This window comes from Numenius arquata, chromosome 4 (genome assembly GCF_964106895.1).
Source record: "Numenius arquata chromosome 4, bNumArq3.hap1.1, whole genome shotgun sequence".
NCBI classification, from domain to species: Eukaryota; Metazoa; Chordata; class Aves; order Charadriiformes; family Scolopacidae; genus Numenius; species Numenius arquata.
Window position 1 is genome coordinate 11,985,618 of NC_133579.1, and position 19,475 is coordinate 12,005,092.

Here is a 19,475-nt window from a genome sequence, read left to right on the forward strand (position 1 = left end):
ACTGTCTCCATAACACGGTCACATTTTCACTCTTTGCTCTTTTTGCAGTGGTGTTGCTGATTTAGGCTTGTATGGAAAAGGAGTATGACCTGAACACAATTTGAAATGCTAGACTCCTTTAACTCACGTAGTTTGGTAGATTTCCCCATAAAAACAAGGTATACCTTTCAAAATCTACTTACAGGATCAGTAATAGAGAAGAGAAAATCAGTCAGATACTCGGACTTAGGAGGCCTGATGTTTTGTGGACCTTGCTCTCACATACAGCCTTCTGCATGCTGGTACTGACCTATTCAAAAATAGGTGCTAGAACTCAGAAGAGGCTTAAGAGGAAGACCTAACTGAGGTCTTCTCAGTCTATAAAATGGGGATTATAAGCTTTCTAACCTCATGGTGATACTGTGAAAATAACTAACCTACTGTGTACTGCAGTATTTTAATAGGTAGGGTATGTGTTCCTGAGATACAGTTAATTAAGTGGAACAGTAAGGTTATTGGGAAAGAGGAAGAATATACATACAGTGTTCTATAATATATTACTAATTTCAATGAGATGAGAAAACCTTATAATGTAAACATGGAATAAAAATAAATATACAAAAAACAGTGGACAACTTCTTATTGGCTCCAGTGCTTTTTGAAGTCTCCTTTAAAAAGCAAGAGCAACTATTGTAGTATCTTCAGCTGGTATGGAGAAGTGAAGGTTCACGTGATCTCTGTAAGTGATTACTTTTGGAGAATGGTACTGCTTGACAAGGCACCACCACGGACCCTTACCAAAGACTGGGTGTTTGTTGTGTACTGAGAAACAATCACGTGCATTTTAAAAATCCTGAAGGATACTTTGACAATTCTACTTGCAAGATCATTCACCGTTCATATTTTAAAGGCATTATTTTCAAGTATTGGTAAAAGAAATATAGCTAGGTAGTTTAAGGTTTTGTGTATTTCTAGAAAACTTTTACCTTTCGAAAAGCTATACTTTTGTCATCCAATTATTGGTCATGAATGATTCTGTTCAAGTATATCAGCAGTTGAATGTCCTTTATGTCATACCTGGAATGATCCTTATTCCTGGAAAAAAGATTTGAAAGAACCTATGTCAAAAACCTGTAAAAGCTTATAAAGGTATTTCACTTGGGATGAGATCAGAATACACATTTACGCTGCAGAACCAGGTCCCACAAAAGGAAAAGCAGACTAGTGTTTATTTTGCACCATAATGTCACCATGTCTCACATTGTCCTCTCACAAACATACACAACAGGTGTTTATAACATCTGTCTTTTAGACCTCTGAAAGCATAAAGAAAAATATTTACTAAGAAGCAGTAAAAAAAAATGCAATCATGTCAAGGACTGCCATGTAGATAAGAAAGAAGGATGGTTTGGATTGGGTGGCAGAAAGAGGATTCCAATGTTGGTCTGACAGTCAAGCAATGAAATTACAAAGAGATCAATGAGGACAATTATTTCATCTTTCCATATCTGGAAATATCTGTTGTCTTTGATTTATTTTAAGTATAAAGAAAAGCACCAAAGCGGAGGCCAGTGACCAGTACAGGAAGCGTTGGGTCTATATGGAAATTCTCTTTCTATAGAGATCTGAAGAAATTTCGCTTCTTTGCCAAAGTCTGGCTTTGTGGCCAGTGGGGTAAGAATTTTCAAATAATAGATTAATAGTTTAAAATAATGAAAGTGGGTGGAGAGGGTTTATGATTTTAGGAATATTGAAGTTACTGAACTGAAATGCAAAATCTGAAATTCCTCTGATTTTTAGGGCAATCCTAAATTACTTTAAGAATTCAGCTGCATAATGAGGCAAAGTCATAAAGTTGGGTCAGAAACCTCACTTTGAGTTTTGGGAATACCAAACACTTGAAACTTGGGTATGGCTTTTATAACTGAGGCCTATTTCTATAATGAGCCAAAGCAAAAGACTTTCAACAGGTGTTTTGATTTTGCTGGTTGTGAAGTAGGATAAACCAATGAATTTCTTTATAGATTTCTGTGATCGGTCTGGAAACTCTGAATTAGCTTCTGCTGCTTAACCTGGATCCAGGGATCCAAATCTAGATCCTGCAAAGTTTGTAGTGAGGAAGATACTCTGCAAGTACTAGAGCAAATGCACCCAATAGTCTAAGCAAGACTGAAGTTCTGAGAGGATAAAGCAAATATAGTTTAATGTTAAGACAGAGAAAAAGTAACACCCGCCTCCTCCTCCTCCTCTGTGCACACACACAACTTGTTTACAAAAGTGCCTTGTAGTGACTGCTGGTGGTGTCACTCCGTCCCATGCCCCAGAGCTATCACCGGGCCTCATGGGAGATGTGACTACAGCATCGGACATGGGACTGTTTGTTCACTCACTTTCTGTGAAGAGAGTTTTGAACTGTGTTTTGAATAGACAGCATTTTCTTTGTGTGGTTGGTAAATAACACAGAGCAAAGTTAGTCAGCAAGTTGCATAGCTTCTGCATTCTGATTCTTTGGAGCCCTTTTGTACCAAGCTTGACAGGATGTTTTTAACAGAATGTGACTTCACTGGGACACCAGAGGTAAGGAAAAAAGTTATTTGGGCTGTTGTGGAATATTTTGCACAGAGCTGATCAAAAGTATTGCTTTAAAATGCCTCTTGGAAAGAAGATGGTTTCACGGTGATCCAGTCAACACCTTGTTCAGTGAAAATCAATGTCTTTCACTCTGTAAGTTATAGGAAGTCTTAATAAGATTTTCTATTTCCCACTTACGGAAAAAGATGCTGATTTGCAAATCTCAGAACGACTATGTACTTGCTGTAATGTGTTGAGCAAAGGCCCGGTTCTAGTGACAGAACGACAAAAAGTTTTCTTTCTAACACAGAACCAAATAAGCACGTCAGATCCAGTTGTTCATCCAAGTCCTAGAAGCAGCGGTGAGAGAATCGGAGTGGTGGCAAACCCAGCAAGACCAGGCAACAGTGACCTTCTGGACACCCATTCTCCGTCACTAGGTAAAGGTAAGAAGGAAAAAAACACCCAAACCTGTATCAATGTGTTTTCTGAGTGAGATCTTGTGTGGGTTTTCATTACAGTCATTAAAATGGGGCCAACGCTTGTAGTTTACTTGGAGGTAGAACAAAAGGGGCTGTGGTGCCCTGGGGGATGCGGGGCTGTGTGAGCACCCCCTCTCCTCCCTCTGCTGGTCACCACTGGGGAAACGCGGCCACAGGCAGCAATGGGGACCCGACACCTTTCTGCTGCTGTGGGGGAAAGCCCATCTTGCTATCTGTTCTTCAGGGTTTCTTTAGTGTGTCGCTTCTGGTTCTAAGCACGGACAGTATTAGGATGTAGTGATGCAACATTCGGGGGTGGTAAAAGAAGAGAGAGAACTCTGAGTGTTCAGCAAGTCGGGGGGGATGATTTTTTTACAAAAACCCACACAGATGTAGTTCAGATATTTATTTATACAGTATAAAAATGTTACAGATTCATGCTGAATGATCTGTTTATATTCATGATCCACAGAGCTTTTTATGAAAAAATGAAAGGAAAAGGCATTATTACACAAAATAGCTTCATGAATAATAGGCATCTTGCTATTCTGAAATTGAATTAAAAATATGTGTTCTGCTTTACTATGTATACCAACAGAACAACAAGTTTCATTGTTTTTGTGGTCAACAACTGTTGTTATTTTCTAGCTAGTACAGGTGACTTACCAAAAAAAAAAAAAAATCTGTTTGGAGTCACTGATAGAGGAGTGAGAGGAAATTAAGTTCTAATGATATATAAAACTGTTATTCATACTTAAAGACTTGCATAACAAAGAATTCTAAAAATAGGCCTTTAAAATTGGAACATTTTGAGTGCTGCTGATAATGAAAGTGTTCTTTGGTAAAAGAGGGTGGAAAAGTTTGCTCACTTGCTTATGAACTAACTAGAGTTGCTCCTTACTGTAAGGCACATAAAGAACTAGAGATTTGGTTTTTTTCTTGTGATCAGTTAGAAAGTGGATGGGTTGAACTTCATTTAGTAATACAAAAAATACGATGAGCAAGTCACTGCTCCCAGTAAGACAGGGTAGTGACTTTAGTTTGACAAAGCATTTACAGTGATACTTTTATAATGTCAAACTTGCTACTGTACTTTGATCCACTGGCATGAGGTAGATAAACTGCCAGCTCTGTTGTAATTAGACCAAATATTTCTTCTGAAGAAGCTCCTAGAGACAGGCATGTTCTCTGAAGTAGAAGTCTGTCAAATGGGGATGACAGAGGGTGATGAATTTATATTTACAACTTTGGTATTTGTGTTGCAGTAATACTTCTGGTCCTCATCATGGGTCAGATGATGGGTATTGTACAATACAAAACCAGATTTTATATGCCAAACAGCTAATGGTGCAAACATGAGGCAGCAGTTGAACAAAATAAATGTGATAAATTATTCAGTCATAAAAAATACACCCAATGTGTTAAGATGGAGTTTTCTACAGCTGTATATGTACTGTTAGGGTTTTTCTAAATGATGATTTTTCATAGTGTCTCACACACTACAGGTAAACTGCCCCCAATAGTTGGAAGCTTGATCGCTTTTTAATCTTCAGTCAGGGAGAAGTTGGCAGGATGGGATATAGTTTACTTTATCCCTGAATTTGAACAAGAGAGGGCAAAAGTTCAATAAGAGTAAGCAGTTTAATATTTATGAAAGCTGCCATGGATGAACCAGTAGAGGTCAGCACAGAGTGCTGAAATGAAAGTACAGTGCCAAAGCTTTGTGTATATATGCTCTGCTTTCGATCTTAAACTTTTCCTTTAAAATGTGGTAAAGGCTTACAGTGGCTTACAGTCAATATTCCTGTCCTCTTTGAAAGATAGATTAAAAATACTTGGGATAATACAAAGACAACAGACCGCTTAAACAAAGTAATTTAAGCAACAACAAGCATTTTGTAGCATGTAATATCTTGCAGAGAGATGCTGGAAACCTTATTTTGTGGAATCATTATTGAAACCAATGTGTAATACTTATTACATATATCGCAGTGACAAATGCCCCTAGCTGATGGTTACGTTGCAAAAAAATTAGGAGAAAGAGGATAACTTCTAGGAACCAAGTTTTCACATACTTGAAGATAAATTAACAAAATTTTTTTTTTCCTTTTAAGTATCAAATTTGGATAATTATCATTAAGTGTTGTTCTAAAGACTTTGTGTTTATACACATATATACAGAGAGAGAGAGAGAGGGAGAGGCAGACAGGCTCTGTATATAAAGTTGAATTATCTTTTGTTTCACTTTTTAAAGTCATTGTTTGCTCGTGGTTTCCTTTTGTGATTTAAAGCAAGGAACAGAATCACCGCGTATAGTCTGTGCATGAAAAGATCCTTCAACGTATATTAGCTGAAAAAGCTCATCTCTGAAAAGCTTCTGTTCAAGCTGCTTTCTGTGGATCTAGAAAGAGCAATCTGCTTGTCCCCATTCTCTTTCCTTGCACTTTGACTAAGTACTTTGAAAACTGCCTTGCTAATAAATTGTAATTGTTGAATATTAAAGAATTTCCAAAAAATTTATCACCAGATAAAGATGGTATGTTTTATTCTGATTTCAATACTGACTTACATCCGCTGTCTATGAGCTCAGGGAGAAATTTCCCTGTATATTCAGAGACAATAATACTATACAAATGGGAAAAATTTTTTAAAATCCTCTTCACTTGTTCTGCTTACCTTTCATGCTCTTCTTTAAATTGATTATTAGGAAACCATACGTTGGAAACCGTACTTTCCTTTTATGTGCTTTATCATGCACGTAAAAGTGACAAGTACTAGACAGAGACGCTGCAACTCTTTCTCACTTATGTTGTGTGCCATTAGAGTCAGATGGTGTAAGTGTGTGAGTGCCATTCAGAGGGCTGTAGGAGAAGATTAATGCAGGGGAGGGATTCTGAAACAGCTATGAAGGGTATAAACTGGGGTAGGAAGGAGACAGAGATGTCATAAACTGCTGTTGCGTGTCTGACCTGTGATGTGTTTTTTCCATGCTTTTGTCAGTGTAACATTGCATCACAGATCTTGCAAAAGATCTCCCTTTGCAGGTGTAGTGTAAAATCCTGGTTCGGGCAAAGTCAGTGAAAATTCTGATGTTTCAATCAGTGGAGAGTCAAGGATCTCTGCAGGCTTGTTTCAACATTTTTTTCCTGAGGCAAAGGAAACTTAGAAATAACCTTATTTCTTTCATAACACAGGGTCCAATCTAACAGTGTGACACACGAGTGATGACATGTTAAATGATAATTTCCATTTTGAGTCCACGTTTCTTACCAAAGGCTTGAATTCAATTCCATTCCATTCCATTCCATTCCATTCCATTCCATTCCATTCGGTTCCGTTCTTCATTTAAATGGAAGTGGAGAAACAACTTCTGGTACTAATTTCACTCATGGCTTTGATTGTGTTTTCAGAAAATAAACTTGAATCCAAAAGTCAAACCCACCTTCTTTCCCCAGCTAAACTTCTGATGTCCACATGATTTCGGCATACAGATTTTACTGTTGCCACCTTCACATCTCATTTTTTGTTGGGTAAAAAGGGTGTAAGAAGTGTTTTGCTGAGCCACAGTGGAAGTACTCATTTACAGTTACTGATATTCTTCATTAGTTGTTGTTGTTGTTCGGAAAGAGCCCTTCCCATCAAATGTTTGTCATGAAAAGTATTGCAAAAGTTGAAGTTAAGATGGTTCTTACAATACTCAATGCTCTTGTTTTAAGCATTCAATGTTGAAGTCCACAAGTCCAGTATTTCTATTGCTTCAATTAAGTTTGTTTACATGTTAAATTTCATTAACATCTGGTCTGCTTTTTTGCTATAACATATGGGATATAAACCCCCAAAATTTAGAGACCAAAATAATGTTGCTGGAAATGTGTAGTTCAGTCAACTATAACGTTATGCTCGAAGTTTGCTATTTTTGTCTCTATCCAGACCAAAGATAGAAGATTACAGCAGAGCTGTTCATGATTAAGGAACAGAAAGTCTATCTTATCACTGAAGTTCTCAGTCTCTTGGTAGATTAATGTTTGGTATTTTATTGATTGTGGTTATTACATTCATACATTCCTACAGGTATAGTAATATTATATTATCATTTTGTCCCTCTTTTCTGATGCCTTTTATTTATCTATTTGCTGGCTTTTAAAAATTCTTCCCTGCAAAGTAGCTATGCATAGTTAAATTATCCTATCTATATAGCTGGTGTTTATGGTTTTTTTCTTTATGTATGTTTGAGTCAGGGATAAATTTTTACATTCTTAGTGTATGTGTGTACAGGGGTGACTTCCAACATTTTTGCATTACCTGTTATGGAGATATCTGTCATTTAACTGTAAAGCTGTGTGTTATCTTCAAGCATGTATCAAAAAATTGTGGCCTTGTGTCCAGACGGAAATAATAATTCAGTCAGTGGTGATCAGTAATCTAGATAGCAGCACTAGAGAAAATATCTTCATATAAACAAGGAAGCCATGGCATTTGCACCAGAAATTGAGTTAATTAAGGTTCCATACCTGTAATTACATTATCAATCTACAGATTGAAAAATAACCTAAAATAAATTAGAGCAAATAAATTAAAAGATAAATGTAGCCAAATAAATTTTCACTTCAAACATTCCACAGGGAGAGAAAAGATAGATTTTTCACCCATTTCAGGAATAAAAGGATAGCCTAAGAAATTGGTATAATTCTGGGAAATGTACTCTATAGTACATGAAAACATCAGTACAATGGTTTTGGGTTTGGTGATTCTGCCATTTCATCAAATATATCTATGGAGGCAATTTGGCTTCTGAGGTGCTTAAGGGGTCAGAAATGGTACTTCTCCTGCACTGTTAGATCAGGTGTTATAGCTGGGTTTGTTTTTTTTCACTTTATCCTGGAATTCTATTAGGAATTTGTTACTTGTCCTTTTCATTGTGTAGCTCTAGTCAATACTAGGCTTTTTATTTCCTCACTTTCTTATATATTAAAAATAAACTCTAGACTGCAGTCTCTCCTTAATATTCCTTACCTCCCACTGAAATCAATAGGATGCTGAACTCAAATCTTGAGTGTCTTACATATCCTGGTAATAGAAAAGAAATGGTTGTATGGGGTGGCCTGAGGCCAAGGACCTGTAACCTTTATAATGTCAACATTAAACCTGAGGCATAGGTGGGGTTAAGGCTTTTCAGAAACTTTGAGAATCACTTCCTTTTTATAGAAAATTTCTCAATCATTTCTCTTACACCTATTTCTAAGAGGTCAATATTAACATCATCACTTTAACTGTAAACCCAATAAGTGTGAATTCAGTTTTTGTAGTGATTATGTTTACAAGCAAAGTCATTTCTGAAGACATTTATTTTTTTAACAAGCCTCTTCTGAAAATGAACCTTATGTTTGGCTCTACAGAATAACTCTTTTATGAACAAATTGTAATACATCAAAAAGATCTTCGATAGTATATGTTTTTGATTACTCAATGTACTGCAAGGGGATATTAAGAATAGGCTTCACAGAATAGAAAATATTTAACAAGGACATAGTCTTGCTTTTTCCTTTTGTACATTAAGGACAAATCTCAATTTTAATTGTATGCACTAGGTATTCCCAACACTGTAAAAGTACAATGAATAGCAATGTTATTTGACTACATTATTTGACTATTGATTGGGGATTTTATGTTGGTCCAGAAAAAAAATGAGCTTTTCTGAAAACTTTTTATCTATATTTATATATATTGTATTTTTAGCAATACAATTTATATCTATCTATATAATTATATTAAAATATACAGAAGGTTTTGACATTTTTGCAAGAAAATACTACTTGGGAGCTCATTAATATTTTTTATGATCTCAAAAAGTTCATATTCACATTAATTCTGTTCCAGGAATTAAGATGTTAAACTTAATTAAGAAAATGTTTAATTAAAATTGGATGGAATATGGCTAAAAGTCTTAAAAAATACTAGCTACAGCTTTAAACAGCACGAAGCAGAAACACATGTCATTTCCCATGAAACTGACTCACAGAAATATTTTATCTATTTTTCTCTGTAATAATTTTATTAGTAGTGCTCCTATAGAAGTGTTAATCATGTGATTTCATGTGTCAAAAATATTCCATTTTGCTAACAGGTTTATACTACTTCAGAGAAAATGTATGAGTAAAGATTTCCCGGTAGCTTAATGTTGGTGGTAAAGATGTCCACAGAGAATGTGAATGCTTATACCTGGTATGCTTACGCTGAGGTCTCTTGCAAAAAAAGTGATTTGGAGTAATATGGATTTTAATTCTTGACCAATCCAATTGCATTCTATTATGAGGTGACTGGATTGACTGGATTTGTGGTTAAGGGGAGCAGGGAATGTCATCTGCTTTGACTTTACCGAGGTTTTTAGCACAATTTCCCACAACATCCTTCTATTCAGGCAGGTTTGTTATGCAGTAGATGGATGAACTACTAGATGAGTAGAAAAATGGATGGATCACTGGAATCAAAACGTAGTAGCTAAGCTAATCGTTCATACTCTCTCAATGCCTGTGATAAGTAAAGTTCCTCAAGGGTCTGTCCTGGAACCCATCCTGTTTAATAACTTCTTAAGTGTCTTAGCGGACAGTGGCTTAAACACTATATGCCAACACTGATGAAGACTAACAAATCACTGGAATGTATCAACAGCAGAATAGCCAGTAGATCAAAGGAAGAGCGTTATTTCCCTTTACTGGGTACTAATTTGGCCACATCTAGAACATTGCATCCAGTTCTGGTTACTCTCATAACAGACAGATGTTGATCAACTGGAGCAAGTTCAGTGGAGAGCTGAAGGTGGCTGGAGGCAGGAGCACCTGAGAAAGAAAGCATCTGTGAAGAGACTCTGAGAAAGCAGAGCTTCTTTAATCTGGAGAAGAGATGCCTGCAGGGAGAAAAAAAAATTACGTTTAAGCAGAGCAATCCTGAGAAAATAATAGTGTTGCAACGTTTGAAATTAAATTTTCTTTATACGTTAATAGTGTCTCCTACCTCCTAAGGAGGCTCATCTATTCCATACATCAGGTGAGCTTGGTTTGTTTAGGAGCTTTGATGAATCTCTGTGTTGCAAGAGATACCCTTGCAGTTAGGCAGTAGCTGTAGCGCTGCACTACTTCGTAAGAGCAAAGTATTACTTTCACATGGTTAATAAGGGAAAATGTGAAAACTTGGCATTCTAGATGTAATCTGATGGTTTATCCAGGTCTCTGAACCTCCTGTGCCTACTGTAAGGATCCTTCCTGCTGAGCAGTCCTTGCCATCAGTCATGGGATGTTGGAAATTTACTGATTACAGGTGTTTGAAGAGGTTGATGAATACTGTTGATAGGGAACTGATGGCCTATGGATTCCAAACTGTGCCTTGTTTTGATTTGATAGTTTTGTTCTTTTCCACTGAAATTTGATGTGAAATTTTTGCTTAGGAAGAAAGAAGCGTGTCAGGGAAGTCATAAGAAATCTGACACCTTTTTGTTTGGAAGTGAAAATAGTAGAACAAAGGAAGTGACTAGCAGACATTTGTAAGCTGATCTTTTCCTATGCCAAATCAACATGACTAAGATTGAGAATAGAGGGCTAAAAGAACAAAGAAAAGGTTCATGAGCTCTGTTGAGTCATTGATTGAAAATAGTCTACTTGGGAATGTGGTATGCACATTCCCTCTGATGTGTTCAGTCGTTCCTGACTTTCCCTGCTTCAGAAGACAAGGCAGCATGATGCAGATCTGCAGGGGGAATGAGGACACAATGCAACAGCTTTGGAGGAGCTCATGGCAGTCAGGACCACGTGTACTGCCACTATCATGGTGAAGGGAATAGGAGATAAGGGTATGGGTGATGACCGCTAGTGATGGATGGCTGAAACCTCTTTAGGTTCCTTCCATACATCCTGGCACAGGAACCTGTCTGTCAGGGCTACTTGGGAGTTAAAGTGTACGAAAGGCAGCAGGTTTATTCGGTGATTTCTGGATGCCAGATTTCATGAATGAAGTGAATGAGGCACAATGGACAATAGTGGCTAAAGAGGAGAAGAGAATGCTTGTTCTTGTAGAAAAAAAAAAAAATTAGAGATTTTTGTATTAATAAAACTACTTCTGTTTTTGACACAACACTAGGCTTGCCAAGAATTTTGATGGATTTATACAGTTGGATTATGATGATATTCTTGGATGGCTTTTGTTTCTTTGTTAATCCAGGGATCTAACGCTATCCAACACTCCACCAAAGATGTATTGCATTTGGTTATACTTTTAAAACTCTTTTGTAAGTGCTGCTAAGGAATCAGCATCCCTCATTTAATCAGCTGATAACCTGAGAAGTGCTTATATAGGTCCAACAACTGCATCAAAGAATGACTGAATGAGGACAAACTTGAAATTCTGATTTCCACATGTTTGAGATACAGCTGATTTGGAAGGATAAAATCTTGGAGTATCAGTGTTTTATCTGGGGACTCATTTCACTTGGATGGACTGTTCTTAGAGCCCTCTTTTGGTGGTTTGCTCCCATTTAGCCCTGGATATTTGGTTTCTAGGCTGTAGTGATTCTGAAAGAAGAAAACTATGGCAGATTGAACCCCTCTTTAAGGTGTTTTCTGTGCTGTGTAGACATCGTTACATACATAATCAACAGAGATATAGTGAACATATTAAAGATACTTCAGTATGAGAAATCAGTGTCATGTACAAGTGTTATTTAAAATGACTAAAGAGTGGAATTTCTTTCCTTCTTTTTGGAACTTAACAAGATGCAACTTTCCTATCTGTTTACCTGGACTACTAGAGAGAAACACATTCTCCTCCTTTTTATTAAGATTTTTGGCATGGGAACATTCCTTAAACAAGATATACCTGGAGCCTAACAGATTCTATCTCCAAAGGGAAAACACATCCTATTCTCAACACACTAGAATGAAGGACTGAATCTTTAAACTATTTGCTTTTTGGCCCAAATATCAAGTAGATTTATTCAACTGAAAAAAAAAAATGGTCCTGAACGCTCAAAGTACATTTGTGAAGTAGCATATATGTTATGCATGTACAATGACAGAGGGAAAGGAAGAAGCAGAGATTGCCAAGGACATTCTGAGAACATTTATTGATTGGAAACAAATCATTGGATTTTTGTTTTGTTTTGTTTTGTTTTGCTGGGTTTTTTTCTTCTCCATATTACATGAAGTGGTCTCTGTCTGGGTGTAATTTTTACTTTTTAGTGCCATCTGCACCTGTGGCCTTTGGACTTAATGTTTATGACAGATGGACTGGACTGTGTTTGCACCATTTAGTGTATAATCCTTCTGTATGTATCTATGCCATGCTAGGCAGTGGCACTGGCCCAATGGGCATATTTATTAGTGCAGACTTCCTGTCTGCTTCCATTGTTCTATTGCAGTGTCCTTTGAGCCTAATGGACCTTGCTTTGTGCTGGGCCCACCTACAAAATATTGTTCTTGATTCATGCCAGATTATCTGTTGCAGACTCTAATCTTTTTTTTTTTTTTCTTTTTTTTTTTTCTCTAACACGTTTGCCAACTAGAACGCTTAAAATGGATCAATTCCATATTGTAAACGCTCTTCCTCTCCTCTCAGCCTGCAAGCTTCATTTTGGAACAAGCTTGCTAGCTTTGTTTGCTAGTATCAAGATACTTGATAAAAAGGAGAACTGTTTCCTCTGAAAAATGTTAGATGTCATGCTACCTGAGATCCTGCTCTACTGGGAGTGGAAGTTGCTCCCAGAAAAGCGATGCCTCCTGTTAAACAGGGTGTAATAACTGCAGCCCCCGCCGTAGGAGCCTGCTGGCCCATGGCTGGCAGCCTGGGGCTGCGTGGCATGTCCCTTTCCTGATGACTTCATCGACACTGTGCGGCAGGTGTGGGGAAAAGGACAGGCTACTATTGCGCAAGAAATGTTGCCTTCTGTATCAGTAGAACAGTAAAGAAAAAGCCAGGCAAATGGAAAAGTATGCAACACTTAGGCACTTGCAATTTTTAAGTTTTTTGAAGGTTTGTGAGCCTAACAATCGCAGATGTGATAACATGATAACAAAGGACAATTTAGTATTGTTCATTTATCTCATGAAATCATGAGGTTGCCTCTCTTAAATTTTTATGCCTATTACAGAAATGCATGAAATGAATCTCACTGTTTAGCTGTAGTCATATCAAATTAGTGGCAAATTTCAAACACATTTAAGAATCAAAAGCTCCCTTTTCTAACCATCAACATATATTATCCTAACAGTTAAAAAAGATTTGAAAACATTTCTATAGAAGTAATCATGCCCTTGTAAACATTCTATGGAAAGGTTGATCAGCTATATAACTTCACACGGTACATAGCAAGATTATGCATTCTGTGCTTATATTAACATGATCATGAGGAAAGGAATCATATTCAGATGGATTCTAACAGGGATAGTTTCTGGGGTGTGTTTACCTGCCAATCAAATTTCTACAGGATGAACATGAAGTCCTGGAAGGGAGTTTTGCCATTTCATAAATAAGAAAAGCAATTATCAACATTTTCATATCTAAAAGAGGCTTCTTTATAATATTGATATAAAGCTGTTGTCGTGGTTTAACCCCAGGTGGCACCTAGGACCACGCAGCCGCTTGCTCGTCCCCCCGGCCCAGTTTGGATGTGGGGGAGAAGGAGAATCAGAAGAGAAAAAGTGAGAAAAAACTCATGGGTTGAGATAAAGACAGTTTAATAGCTAGAGCACTACTTCCCATGGGTAGGCAGGTGTTCAGCCATCTCCAGGACAGCAGGGCTCCATCATGCGTAATGGTTACTTGGGAAAACAAACACCATAACTCTGAATGTCTCCCCTACCTTCTTCTTCCTGCAGCTTTATATATTGAGCATGACATCACATGGCATGGAATATCCCTTTAGTCAGTTGGGGTCAACTGTACTGGCTGTGTCCCCTCCCAACTTTTTTTTGCACTTGCAGACTACTCACTGGTGGGGCAGTGTGAGGAGCAGAAAAGGCCTTGAGAGCTTACAAACAACCAAAACCACCAGTGTGCTATCAACACTATTTTTATCCAAAATCCAAAACATAGCACCACACCAGCTGCTAGCAAGAAAGTTAACTCCATCCCAGCTGAAACACTGACAGCTGTATAGTAAAAAGAAAAGAGGTTATGATGACATATTCATGACTCAGAAGTAGAAAAGGGAAAAATTCTTTTTTTCCTTTCAGTTATTTTAAATTTGGCATTTCTGGTTTGCAGTAAAATCTTCAACTATAAAACATCTATCCAGATTGTGTAACTGAGTGAGCTTGGGCTTGAGAAGAAAGTATGTTGAAGTCCATACACAAATACTCATGTATAGTTTGAGTATCTTCCTTTTCCATTCACCTTTAATGCGTTTGACTATTTAGCACTTTTGAAGATCAGGTCCCCAGATTGCAATGGTGAAATTCCATATAGGCATTTTTATGAAAGAATGTGTGTATTTTCAACCCTGAATTAGTATTGAAACATATGATTGAAATTTGAAAATCTCAAGGCAGTATGTTTGGCAATCATCTTTCACACCCCATGCAAGGATTTTTTTCTCTCCTTTTGTGATATCTGAAAGAGTTTCATCAATTTAGCCTCATAGTTGCACATCTGGAAGGAATATTTTTAAGAATCCAGTGTTGAAAATGTGCAAGCAAGTTGTGGGCAAATCCTGTTTAATACCCTTCAATTTGAATTAGTTGTGTGACGGTTCTGAAAATTTTTTTCCTGCACTTGCTCTGGCAGGATCACATTTTGTTCCTGATCGATTATTGCTCACCTACTGCATGAAAAAACATTTTATAAGTTGCTTTTCCCTGCTGCCAGTCAGTGCAATGATGAAGTAGCTTCTCAAAATACCATAAAAGCTTCAGTATCTCTTTTTTGTAAAAGACATTTTATAAAATTTAAGGTGAGAGCAGAGGCTGGTACAAAGCTATATCACAGAGGAGACAGGATATTATTGAGTGATTAATTTTTATTTGCTTTTCTTTCCTTTACTTTACAGAATTTATAGCCACAGTTCAGTACAACAATAGAGATATTATCCAAGTTTGCCAGGACAGAGAAGTAATCTTCTGCCACAAAAGTCTGTTACATGATAAGATTAGCTTTAAAATTATTGTAATGTTTGAGTTTCTGATTGGAGCCCTCTGCAAATAATGATCTGAGGGGTTGTGTCATCATGTCGACAAGCTACATGACCATTCAGCTGTGATTATCATAACTTCAGTGCCAGTAACGTACAGTGCCCCAGAACTGCAGATCTAGGTATCATGTCCTGCAAATGGAATTATTCAGTTAATTGCGGAAGAGCCCGGGGACTGAGCTGGTGGATGCACATAATGGCAAGGTTATATCTATCAAGGATATGCAGCCTAAATCTCCCAACTGTGAGGCACAGCAGGGTCAAGTGTTATGTGACGGCCCTCCCTTGAGGATCATCATCGTATCCCTTCCCTAGACGTTACCTGACTACTAGCCAAGCCAATACATCATACTACCATCATCTACCCTTGCATCTGCAGGGTTGCATTTGAAATTCAGACAACCAAGGGGATTTCCCAATACCCTGAACTGGATGTTATCTGTGAACACTAGAGAGTCAGCCTTATGCGGTCTTGACTGAATTCACACTTCTATTAGAGGAACTGTAAGTCAAAAGAGCTTTGCAGAACATCCAAACTGGCCAATAACTAACTACATGTCCTTGGAGACATGAGGAGACTGAGTTCATCTGCAAACTACCTCAGGAATAATTGTTTTCTGTATATAAGCCTCCTGTCTCTGCATGCACTTACTGAAGATGTAGGATCCCTCTATTTAAATATTATTACATGTAGATGCATAGCCTAGCTAGAATCTTTAATCACTTTCTGTCACTGAAGCCATTCCCACCTGTTTGTCCTCTGGTAGAGCTCCTTATTTCAGGCCTTCCACTGACTACTTTTTCTTGTTACAATAATTTCTTCACAGCTGCAACTTTTTTCTTATTTGCCTGACCTACAGGAATGATCCACCAGTTTTCTGGTGGAAGAGAAATCCACATTTGTGGTCTCACTACCCATGACTTTCCAGGGTCCAACCAATGGACCTACTAACTTCCTAATGTCTCTAGGCATGTTTGACTTTGATCTTTGGAAAGACGAAATCACACCACCCCTAACCAGCTGGGGGATTCCACTGATGTCATTCATTTTAAGATCCATCAGGCAAAACAGCTGCTCTTTTTGTCTGCTGAAACACCACTTGTTGCTTCTAGATCACCTGTGACTTCTGAAGGCCCCACAGACAAAAGCAGCTGCAGGCCACTGTTGAGCCACACCTGGCATCTCCTGGAGTGGTTCTGAGCAGTGACTGGTGGAAGATCTGCAACTTTCTGCTTCTCCACCAATTTTCTTTCCTAATATGTCTGCATGTATTACTTAATGCCATTGCATTGTTCTGTCTTTGCAAGTTATTTTTATTGTTAATGCATTTCTGATCCTATATACTTAGATTTTAGGAGCAACTTGGTCTTGTCTGTGTTGCATTTGAATCAGTCTTCATATCTGCTCCTTTCAAAACCAAATAATTTCTTCAATGATGTTGAACAATAAATATAAGGATGCAGTGATAAATTCATCAAATGTAGTAGGCAGAATAGAGCTCAAAGTGTCACATTTGGTTGCTTTTATGATTTTTTTTACAAATATAAAATAGTGTTGCTGCTACCCTCCTCTAAAAGTTAATCTCAGTTTATGCATTCAGGAAGCATACTAAAATTCTGAATAATGGCTTCTAGTTGAAACTGCAAGAAAAAATTGCATTTCATTTATGAATAAACAGTATAAGACTATGTCATTTGTTCCCTTTTTTGATATTTTAGAAATAAAATATTTGTTTCCTGTATTTTTTTTCTTTATCTTGTACACTAATGTATCCAAATGACAATATATAAAAAACTATTCATTTTATAGCAAAATTAGTTAAAAAATAAGGAAAACAAATGCCAGAAAACTACAAATACTGGAGTAAAAAATGTTAAGAAAGTAAAATGAGTGTATTTGTAGAAAGCTTTTTTCAGAGTTTCCTACAATATCCATTTATCCAATATCCATTTATTTTAATTAAAGTTTTTTTTGCTCCAGTTTTCATTGGTGCTGTTTCTTATTTTGTTAGATATCATTGAGGTCTCCTACACCCAGACTCTACACACAAAACCCTCCCATGATCACTGCTTAGGTAAAATGGTAAAAGTGTGATTGAATTTACAGGAAAATTAGTTACATTATTAACTACTAGTTTTGACTTCTTTCAACAGGGATGAAGTCCTAAATTAAAATAAACCATGTGTTACTTAATTTTAATGACAGCATAGGATATTGCACTTGAAGAGGGTGCTGTACTACAGACATGTTCGCAAGAAAAGCTCTTAGAGGAAATTTGTGGTTACAGTATTGAATAATGCAGAAGGGGAGACTGAACTAGTTGGAATCAGTTGCTATTCTGTATTAAGAACTAATATAGACAGAGTTTGAGCAGTCTTTTTAGTCAAACCCAGCAAGCAGTCTGACAACTGATTTTAAAATGTGTTTTTCTGGTAGTCTGCAGTGGTAGGAAAAATAGCTTTTCATGTGGTTGACAGCTTCACATGTAAACTTCACAGCACAACTTCTGCATGTGATTGAGATAATTTTGGCCAGTAATGGTCTCTGTGTGGGATTATTTCATTTGTCCCCCTCACCGGTCTGAATCCTTTTCTTCTGTCTGTTAGTTGTATTTCTATTCCACCAGTTAATATTGCAATCAGTGAGGATGAGAGAGTAATTCATCCTTTGTACAGGTCTTATGTCTTTCTTCCATCTACCTACATGTTTTCCCTAAATCCTGTGATTGCTCAGTAACTGGCAACAGAGACAGATGGAGGATGTCACACCTACATACAAATGATGAAGAAATGATGGCTGGTGGCCATTGACTTGCACTGACAGAGGCATCTTTAACTTGTACATCAAAGGAACCCTTTTTAAGGACAGTGTCACTATCACTGGTTTCTGAAAATGGAAAAACAGATCCTCAGCTGTCATGTACTCTGTCATTGACTCACTGTGCTACAACAGCAAGCCAGTTACACGGCAAAACTATCGCATAAAACAAGCTAAGCCAAAAAAATGTGAGAGACGAGGGAGGTATGTAGAGTACATATTGAAAGTGTCTTGCAAAATGTAATATTAATATAGAAACCTGAAATGAAATATATCTTTCAGGTGAGATAAATTTTAAGGCAGCCATTGTTGTATATATGTATTATCAGAAATCTGACTTTGAGAATAAGTGACTACTTATTGTTTCCTCAGCTGAAGCTGATATCAAAGTTGAGTTCTTGGTAATATTACTGACAGATTTTCTGAGGATCTAGGTAATTCAGGGGAGGTGTCTCCATACAATCATAAGCTAAACTTGTAGATAAAGACTTAGCCATAGCAAAAGATAGCTGTTCAGGTTGCTGTGGGAAAGAACATCTTGAAGTATGACTTTAAATCTGCAGCATTGACTGCTCATAGATATGCTAAGTAGTATATTCCCAGACTAAATGTTTCTTCAATTTAAAATTGTAGCTGCACTATGATTTCCCTGCTCAATAATGGAAAAAAAAGAGGTGTATTTAGGGGGAATAGGAGGGAAGGGAAGGTCTAGGACTTAGAATTTCCTTTAATTAATCAACTTCATTATAGAAAAATAATGTGTGAAATAACATGAAAAATAAGATTTTTGTGTATATGTGAAATAAACGTAAATGTCTTAAAAGGCTGATTGATGCTAGGTTCCCAGTGGTTAAAACAACCTCCTCCTTTTTGTACTCTGATATTTGACTTTATAGAATATATATTCCCTTCCTTCTGACTACTCTGTATTAATTTCTGATAATTATCATCTGAAAGACTACACAGTCCACTTCTTACTGACATAAAAATGCAGTAACTCTCAGAAATTGTCCCACTGATGCCTATGAAGCTATTTGCAAGAGAAACTGCTGGCCAGAATAAGCAAGGTCTCCATTAAAGGGTTCGAATGGAAGATAAAGTTAAATTTATGTTTACTTGATATATTCCTGTTCTTTAACACTCCTCTTGTTTAAATCCTTATTTCTTCCTCTACTTATATTTCTAACTCCTTCTAACTCTTTCTCTGTTTCTTCCTCTTTTTTTATTTTTCTCTTTCCTCCTCCTAATGTTCCATTTTAACAAGATTTTGTGAGTCACACTGATTCCAGGCAAACAAGCTGCTGTACTGTAAAATAAATAGCCTTGAAATGCTACAAAGTAAATCACTTGCCTTCAAGATTAAGCTAAAATGTTTGCTTCAGCTTCATGTCTGAACATCCTTCCACTTAACCAGATGATAGCAGACTTTTTGCCAACAAAACATATCTTTACT

The 19,475-nt window shown here is 37.0% G+C and overlaps 1 protein-coding gene across 2 annotated transcripts in view; it reads left to right on the top strand.

Annotated features, from left to right (window-relative positions):
- Positions 1-2,517: 2,517 nt before the first annotated feature.
- The window catches only part of ST18 (ST18 C2H2C-type zinc finger transcription factor), a 167,576-nt gene continuing 150,618 nt past the window's right edge, over positions 2,518-19,475 (top strand). The window contains exons 1-2 of one of the 2 annotated variants that reach the window (XM_074146153.1): positions 2,518-2,556; positions 2,861-2,996. In XM_074146153.1, the coding sequence (XP_074002254.1) occupies positions 2,518-2,556; positions 2,861-2,996 (175 nt within the window). Of the gene's footprint in view, positions 2,557-2,664; positions 2,704-2,860; positions 2,997-19,475 lie in introns of those variants that run through there. The other variant, XM_074146154.1, reaches the window with a different exon arrangement.